The 9,583-nt window shown below is 37.4% G+C and overlaps 1 protein-coding gene across 1 annotated transcript; it reads left to right on the forward strand.

The window, feature by feature from the left end:
* Positions 1 to 226: 226 nt before the first annotated feature.
* LOC116805972 lies at positions 227 to 9,340 on the forward strand. Its single transcript, XM_032741417.1, has 3 exons — positions 227 to 359; positions 1,797 to 1,953; positions 9,231 to 9,340. Exons 1-3 carry the CDS (start codon positions 227 to 229, stop codon positions 9,283 to 9,285), a joined length of 345 nt encoding a protein of 114 aa, XP_032597308.1. The 3' UTR covers positions 9,286 to 9,340.
* Positions 9,341 to 9,583: the final 243 nt, after the last annotated feature.

Genomic DNA, 9,583 nt, shown 5'->3' on the forward strand with positions numbered 1-9,583 from the left:
CATTTTGCAGCCGCAAAATGAGCAAACGAATGACGTAGATCCCCATTGATGTTCTGCTGCGTTTCATTTCGCAAATTCGCAATTCGCGTTGCGGCAAAAACAGTCGAAAAACCCCAACAAACAAAAACCGGCTAAACAGCGAGAGAGAGAGAGAGAGAGAGAGAGAGAGAGAGAGAGATGGAGCGCGCGAGAACGAGACTCTGTGTGTGTGTTTGTGAGAGGGAGGATGTGGATGACGCTGCCGAATGCCGACTGCCGAGTGCCAAAAATGGTCGAGCACGTAAAACGTGCACGCGTGCAGCATGCAGACGGACGGCTGGACGGACGGACGGGCAGTAAAGCGGACAAGAACTTTTTCGGTGTGAATGCCTTCTGCACAAAAAACGTGGTTTTTCGGCTGTCAGCGTTGCAGTTGGCTTCTCAGTCGCCGTCGCCGTCGCCGTCGCCGTCGCAGTTGCTGTTGGCGTCAACGTTTTAGCTCTGCTGCGTTTTTATATGATTGTTGCAATTCGCATTCTCATTTCGCACTCGCTCGTAACTGTTTGTGAGCTTAACAGCCTCAACAGCCTCAACAGCTTTAACAGTCGACACTTAACAGTTTTAATGATGCGTCACTGTTAGCTCGAGACGAGGGCACTCTAAACAACAATAATTTGTGTTGCATACCACATGGCGCTAATTGAAAACTCTTTTCCGAGATCATCGCGTGCGCTTTACACACGCATCTGTGTGTATATGTGTGTGTGTACGTGTTGAATTATCGCGATTACGATTACACCTGCGTGGAAATTAAGTTATTCAATTTGCATAAGGCCGCCCAGATAGTTAACAGTCTTTGTACTTTAACAGATTTAGATGCAAATTAAAACTGAATAATTATATGGAATTTATTTAGGTGCTTCAACACCCAATTATCGCTTGTAAATAAGAAATCAGTTGCGTTCTCAAAAGCAATTCTGATTCAAATTGGTGATTGCGAGACGATTTTTAATGCAGGGCTTCAAGCAATTTCATCTTCATCTTAACTTGGCCAAATTGTTTGCATTTAAATATATTTACTGTCAGTAAATAATTATTATTACTTATAAACATTGTATTATTTTCTGTTAGAGTCAGCATTATTATTGTTTATTTATGATATCATACTCCTCTATATACTAATATTAGTATATTCTTGATCACGGCTTTCTCTGGTTTCCTTCACGCTGAATTCTCAAGTGTCTTAATATTATCAGCCAAAACTAAAAACAGATCAAATCTAAAATGTTGCATACTTTAGATATTTTGAAAAATGGTACAACATCCACAACCATTAAAGTTGTCAAATTAAAAATGTCTTTCGCCTCATTTCTCATTAGCTGGCTGGCAATGGCGTCTCTGTCTCCGGCTCCGTCTCCGGCAGCAAACTCCGCCGTTTCTGTTGCCTGCCCTTCGCCTTTGGCTCTGAAATTATGATGTTGCAGCTCTTGTTGCTCTCGCTGTTGAATGTGCTGGTTGCTTGCTTGTTTGCTTGCCTGCTGCTTCCGTCAGATTGCCGGAAGTTGCACGAAGTGCACAAAAAGCTTTCGGGTTTCAGTTCTCTGGGCCGCTGTTAAACAACAGAGCTTCTTCCAAATGCAAATGTTGTCTGACCTGACAAATTGGCAATGGCCACAAGAGACAAAGCGCAAACAACAACAACATACGAGACACGAGCAGCGCAACAGTCGTCGCCGTCGCAGTAGTAGTAGCACTCACAGCCGCAGTGGCGTCAGCGTCGCAGTCAACGCTTAACATAAGCATTTTGTTGTTGTCAGCATTTCGGCCGTCGCATTTGGTCTCATCACCATCGCAGTCGCATCTCGTTCTCATTCGTGTGCGGCGCTTCACCGCTAAGCGACGTCTGAAATGTATAACGCTGCCTAACTTGCTGCTGCTGCTTCACGACCACGACGACGACGTCCACTATAATAAGTATGTATGTGTGTGTCTATCTGACTGCGTGAGTGTGTGTATGTATGTGTGCGTGTGTATGTGTGTGGAGAGTGAACGCTTTCATGTCTGCATGCTTGTGTTCGTGTTCGGTTAATGTGTTTCGTGCGCGTCGCTTTAGGTCGGCAAGCCGTTCGGTTTTCGCATTCGCTCGTTCGTTTAGTTTCGGGGCCGCTGGTGCTGCTGCTGCGACTGCTGCCTACTTTGCCTGCTGCTTGCTGCTGCTGGCTGCTTCCAAACGTTCGCTAGCCTTGCAGCAAAAACAGTTTACATTTGTTTTTCCGCGTGCTCGCACACGTTGACTGACACGGTCTGCGACTCAGCGAGTGAGCGAGCTTTGTCTGTCTATGTCTGTGCCTGTGTGTGTGTCTGTGTATGTGTGTGTGTGAGTCTCTGTCTCTCTGCCTCTTCACTCCCTCTGTCTGTGTGTTTGTGTGTGTGTGTGTGTGTGCCGACCCGGAGTTGCCGCAGAGTGACCGGAGTTGCATGGCCGAAACATAAAAAACACACTCGAGCTTGCTCCAGTTACTGGCCTGGTCTAGTCCGCACCGGTCAGCTACTCTCTGCATTTGCTGTAACTGCAACTGCCACTGCACCTGCCACTACAACAGCTGACAACAACTGCAGCAGATCAGCACTATTACATTATTATTAAATCCAACCAGTAAGCAACAAAACTATTTACTAGCAACAATTTTCTAGAGTTTTTCATTTTCATTTTGAGTGCTCAAATTTTGATTTTCAATTTAAATTGAAATTTGACTGTAGTTGGGTTTCGGCTCTTGCCACATGCCGAATTGCTGCCGAGCTGACCTGAGCTGAGCGTTGGAGTTGCAGCTAAGCTAAGCTAAACTCTGCTAAAAGAACTAAGGACTATGCACGGCTGTTGTGTCGAGATCGGAGCGTCGCGCAGAAGTGCATTGCCGAGATGCGGAAACGGAAGCTCAGAAACTTTGACAAAAACACAATTTATACTTTCAACTTGCCACAATACTTTTGGCGAATTGAGGACTGCAGTGCGCATAACCTAAACCAAAAGCTAACATTAAATTAACACACACATTAGTGCACCACACACACACACACATACAGAAAACTTGAATAGTTCTCATTTTTTGCATTTTTTTCAACATTTTTTTAATGTGGTCCTTAAACGCGGCAGCAACAATAACGACGCGCGGTGTTAAAAGCTGTCAAATAAAAAAAAAACGTTTAAAAACAAAAATGTAATAATCCTAATGCTTTAAGCAAAAATGTTACAAAAACAATATATGCAGTGTGCGTGCATTAAGAAAAAATAGAAATTAAAAACAACAAAAACACAGCAACTATAATAATTATAATCATGCAACAGTAGCAGCAGCAACTACAACAACATGCCCAACAACAGCAACTGTGAACAAGTAACAAACGTGTGAGAACAAAATTTTAACAAAAAAAATAAAAAAAACGATAAATATGAAAATCAAAAACTGAAAAGCCAGCTGTGAAAACTGTTGGAAAGCACCGACGCAGCTTCCTTTGAGCTCTGTGAAGTGTGTGTGTGTGGGTTGGTTTGTGTGTGTGTGTGTGTGTGGCACATATGTACATAATTTAAAGTTGAAACATTTGAGTTACTTGTTCTTTCGTGATATATTTTTCATGATGGCCTTTGAAGTCTGACGAATCGCAATTTATGCGTACGTTTTGTTTTGTGTATTTCTAGCGCTGATTTTTGATTGCAATTTGGTTTCTTGTTCTTTGTTTTTTTTTGTATTATTTTGTTTGAAGTTGTAATATAATAAAATAACTGTGTGCTAGTGAAATAATTTAAAGAAAATTGCCGTCTTTCCCAGATGATGAATTATGCAGCATTCTTTCATTGTATTTGGGTAAAAAGGCGTTTTTTTTATGTCTGATTCTTCAAAGTGTTGTTTTATGTTGAACACATGTTTTTGTTTTGTTTTTCTTCATTAAGCTAAAAAATCTCTACAAAAAATGTTTCGGTTCCAGAAAATATTTTATCTTTTCATATCAAAATAATAATGTTTACTGATCATGTGGGAATTTGTTTTAATCCTAAATGTAAATTGTTTTTTTTTAATGCCAAATGCTTGGTTCCCTAATGTGCTTATATAAATGTGTCAAACAATTATTCAAAACAATTATTATTGCCACTTTTGAGTTTGTTTTCTTCTAGTGTTATTAGATAATTTTGAAAGTATTTATAATTTTATTCAAGTAAAACTTATAACTTTTGTGTTCTTTGTTATTATTATTTTAAATACGTTTTATAAGAATTATGGCGTCAGCTGCTGTGCAAAATTTAGACAAAACAAAAACAAAAAATAAAAATAAATAAAAAAAGAATAAAAAGAACTAATTTTTGGCTGTTTTTTACTATTTTTTTTTGTGTTTTTCTATTTTTCTCTTTGTGTGGCGCTCTCATTTCGCTCAACTTGTCGAAATCAAATAAATCTTCAGTTTGAAATGATTTCTCACGTCTTTCCCGGCAAGCATTTGTTTTTCTTTATTCTCTTCTATTGTGTGCGTGTTTTTTGGTTTCTGTTTTCGAAATTCCGACAATTCCAATGTTCACAGAAATCGGGGAAATCATTCTAGTTCCATTCCGCAAGGTCTATTAATAATTTGATGCATTGCCATCATCGTCATCAGTGTGGCCGTTGTTTTCTCGCTTCTCACGTTTTTAGTGTGCCCCTTCACATCTCCAAAAAAAAAAATATAATCTGTGGCAAGCGATGCCAATTTGAAGCTCCTTTCTTATTTTTAGACAACCTGATCCAAATTGATTGTGTGACTAATTTACTTCGCACAAGTGCTTAAAGTGTTATCTAATTGTATCTTTCAAGCTACGATTGTGCGAATCGTTTTTCTATGCGGAAATTATTATTATTATTATTAGTATTATTATTATTATTGGAGGGGGAAGCTGCACCGTGACCTATTTGATCTATTGTGCCCCCTTCTGAGCCACCGTATGCGGATATATAAATATTTGTTTGATCATCAGCATGGTTCATATAGGTTCTATGCATATAAATTCTATTACAAAAATTAGTTCGAGTATCGTTACTATTCAGCCTCCCAACTCTGAAAATAAAATAGTACTAAATGGAAATAGCTAGGAAAATAAGCTGAAGTTGTATGTTTTTTTTTAGAAAATGCTTAAATACTTATCACAAAACTTAAATACAACAAAATAATACAGGAAAAGAAATAATAAATCTGTTAATTAAGATATAAATGTAATTTTGGTCAAATGAATACGTTTCTGTGAATATTTGCAGATAATAACAGCTCGCACATTTCTCAATAACAAAAGGAATTTTAACGAATTTTAAATATTTGTACTAACGAATTTATATCATATTTTTATCGGATGCTATTGTTGCAAGCTCTTTCTATTTGATGACGTTCTTTTTTTAAATAATTGCATGCAAAAGCATATCAATTTTTGAAAATTTGGAAATCCTAATTTGTTGTTTTTCCCTTTCTGATTAAGAGACTATTGTTTTGATGCACTTTTCTGATATGCTGGTTGTAATCCCTTTGTACTAAAATAAAAAGTTGCGAATATCCCCAACATAAAGCGAAAAAAACTCAACATGTTTCACAGAAAAGTAGAAAAAAATAAATAATTAAATAAATAAAAAAACATGACATGTGAAATTGCATTTCAATTTTATCGTAGAAGTGACAAGAAATGGAAACAATTGAAAAAAAAAAAACTAAAAAGTAAGAGAAACAATTGAGAAAATGACATTAAAAAATCAACGTAACAGTTGGGAGGAAACTATAAACATAAACTGAAAATTTGCTGCACATGATTACAGTTCCAAAAAAACGCAAAAATAAATGATACATTTTTGCATTAAATTGCCATAATTTTGCAAATGGCAAGCAAAATTCACAATCATTATTATTATTATTTATTTTTATTTTTTTTTTTATCTTATAGTATATCTGACCTAAATTATGTGTAAAAAATGAGTATTACACACTCACACAGACACACACTCTGGGGAAAACTGTAACTGGGCACATTTGACGCTTTATATATGTGCAGCTAAAAGTCATGTTGTTGTTGTTGTTGCTGCTGTTGTTATTGTTGTTGTTGTTGCTGCTGATTTACATTTTGATATTTAATGTATAGGAGACCTAGTCGCTGCATGACGGCAAATACTCGGTAACGCGGGCTAAAAACAAAAGTGACGCCGCTTCCTTTATTGTCTCCGACATATCCTCCCATTGCATTGTGCAGCTGTTGTTGTTCCCCTTGTTATTGTTGCTGTTGTTGTTGTTGGTGTTGGTGTTGTTTGCCTGCTTTTGGCCCCGTTGTCCCACTTTGATTGTCCTTTAGGTCTGGGCTGGCATACAGAACGCGCATTAAACTCTCTTAAATACACTTGCACTTCACACACACACATATATATATATATATATCTATCTATATATATATATAGATATATCTATCTAGATATATCTATCTATATATATATATAGATATATATATACTATATATAATGATAAATAAATATATATATTCATATATGATATCTACATACTCTGTATATACATATATATATATTTCTATTTGTTTGTTTACTGCGTGTGCTTTAGTAGGGCTTAACTTGCTGGCCGCAGCTATCGCCATCAAATCGAGCGGAGACACAACTGCGCATACACACACACACACACACACACACACACATACACACACACACACACACACACACATACTCGGCCATTCATATATACACATTTGCATATTGGCAAACATAATTGTATGCAGCCTGTCTAAATAGCAATTACATTCGCCTCTCTCACTCACACTCACACACACACTCTCTTTCTCTCTCTCTCTCTCTCTCTCCCTCGCTCACTCATCTCACTCTCTTGGTGAACTACATCGAAAATGCAGCAACAAAGTAACCAAAAAAGAGAAAGAAAATTAAGCGACGACATCGAACTGCACAACAACAACAACACCAATAATAATAATAAGAAGAGGAAAAAGTACCCGCAAAGTATGCTTCGAAAAGTGTCAATGAAAGGCAGGTGCTTCAAGGGGTGGGGCCAGCGGTAAATAACGTTGCACCAACTGACTTAAAGTACGTTCTAAGAGCCACGCGTTAGCAATGTGTGGTGGGTGGCAGGTGGTAGGAGGCAGGGCGTGGTTGCTGGCTGATAGATGCATGGGGCCATGTTGTCGTTGTCGTTGTTGTAAATGTTTGCTGCTGGTGCAACATGCAACATGAAAGTGGCGGAGTCTTTGGCCGAAGACGGGAATACAGCTTGCGTGGCATACTTGTTAGTGTGTCATGTTCCAATAATGCCTCGATAATAATTTAGGCGCCTAACTCTTGAAATTCTAAGGATCTGTAGTTGGACTGTGGAAGACATATAGGAATTTTGTTTTCATTAGAGTTATATTTCACTTGACTGAGTGGACTTCTTACTTTCACAAATTTCCATTTTAATTTATTCAAATGTGGTCACATCTCTAGTTTAGCAAATAAATTATTTACTAAAATTTTCAAGCCGTAGAGTATTTTTATTAAAACTCTGTTTTCATAATACACACACCTAATGGTTGTTAGTAGGTTTTATTTTATTGAGCGCATACTCTGATTGCTGGTTGACCGCTTCAAATAGCTTTCATATATATTATTATCGAATAAACGCCTAGCCGGCCTTTAGGGGTGGCTCTATGTATGTTCCGGTATATGCAAATTGCATTGTTAACAGAACAGGCCCCCTCCGAAAACAAGTGAGCCAAAGTCTAATTATGTGTATGCTAGTTAGAATAATATATAGAGAGTCCTGAAAGAGAAGTGAAAACTGTGCTAGGGCTGGGCAGCAATATTGCCAATTTTTGTCTGAGCGTGTGTGTGTGTGCCATTATACAATGTTTGATTTGGATGGCATGACTTTTCATACGAAGCCGCGTCAATTTATGTCGTCCCAAATATATATACAAATATATATATGTTTATATATACATATACTGACCGACATTCTGTCCCATTGACTACAGACTTTGCCATCGTCATCGGCATCGTCATCGTACCGTCATCGTCGTCATTGCCAGCTTTGTCTTATTGTGTTTGTCTCAAAAACGAAAGCAGCCGGAAATGCTCGGTCCGTTGTATTTTGCTCCATATTCTAGTGTTGCCTTCCTCCCATATATATATATATATATATGCATTTATTTGTGTGTGCGAGGTGTGCCTCATTATGCATATAAGCGGCTCTTGCCTCTCCTTTACCTTTGACCCGCCCCTTCATCCGTTTGCCTACCGTTCTCTTTCGCAGAGGTTGCACACAAACAAATGTGATGGTGTTTATGTGTGTGTGTGTGAGTGTGTAATTACTAGGCATTTCTGTCAGTTTCACCTCGTGGCTGTTGCCTCTTTTAAGTCTATTCCTTTCTTCTGTTTTTATCACTAGTTTTTGTTCTCTTCTCTCTCTCTCTCCCTCTCTCTCTCTCTCTCTCTCTTTCTTTCTCTCTCTCCCTCACTCTCATTCTCCCTCTCCATATATCACTCATTTTATGCTGTCTCAATATATTTGGGTTTTCCTTTCCGCGACGTTTCGTATGCAATTTTCGTATTTTCATTGTCTGCATTTGTGTGTGTGTGAGTCTTTGTTAAATGGCAATCTTATTTCTACACTTGTATTTGTCGGAAAAGTAGGACACTCTGATGCAGGTAGAGGCATTTGGAGTCTTGTGGCATGCAGCATGTAGGACAGAGAGGTGGGCGTCGCGACCACTGAAGGTGTATACGGTTGTGTCGCGCAGGCACGAAATGTGCAACACAAAAGTTTCGTTATTATTGGCTTAAAAGGTGCAATTTATTGCAGCATTATTCAATGAAACCCCGCATCTCCCCCTCCCCCACTCTTCCACTCTATTTCTTTGACTTTTCTCTCTGATTCTCTCTCCCTCTCTCTGGCGCGTAGTGTCTTCTCAAGCTAATAAAGCATAAAACAAATAAATGAATGCAAAAATAATTATTCAATATTTTAAAAATATATTTGTAAAGCTTAACAGCAAATATTCAATTATAAAAGTTTTTGCCATTTTTATTAAATATTTTATTTTGATATAATTCCATTTTTTGTTTCCTTATTCCTTTAATAATCTGATCATTCGTTTTTTAATGGTTATTTTCTTTGTGTGTGATGCGCGTGACATATGCAAAGAAAAGAAAAAAGAGTTTCGATTTTATTGATTTGGAATTCTTCTCTCGTTATAGCACATACAAAGTCGTCGGATTGCATTCGATAATGGACAAAAATAGAGAAAAATGAAGCATTATCGTTTGAATAAATGAAGACTTAAAAGATTAAAGACAAGAGCGAACAAAAATGCATTAAATACTCATATATATATATATATATATATATATTTAATTATAACCTTAATAATAATAATACATGAAGCTCAAATAGACTGAAATAGAGTCCAAATATATTACGAAAGTAAATGCAATTAATTATACATATCATACAAATAATTAGCAATTGCATTTAAGTTATTTAACATAAACAAATAATAAAAGCCCGAATCGACAAAAAACAAAAACAACAACAACAAAGAGGTCTAACT

This window comes from Drosophila grimshawi, unplaced genomic scaffold (genome assembly GCF_018153295.1).
Source record: "Drosophila grimshawi isolate 15287-2541.00 unplaced genomic scaffold, ASM1815329v1 contig_848, whole genome shotgun sequence".
In the NCBI taxonomy this organism is placed as follows: Eukaryota; Metazoa; Arthropoda; class Insecta; order Diptera; family Drosophilidae; genus Drosophila; species Drosophila grimshawi.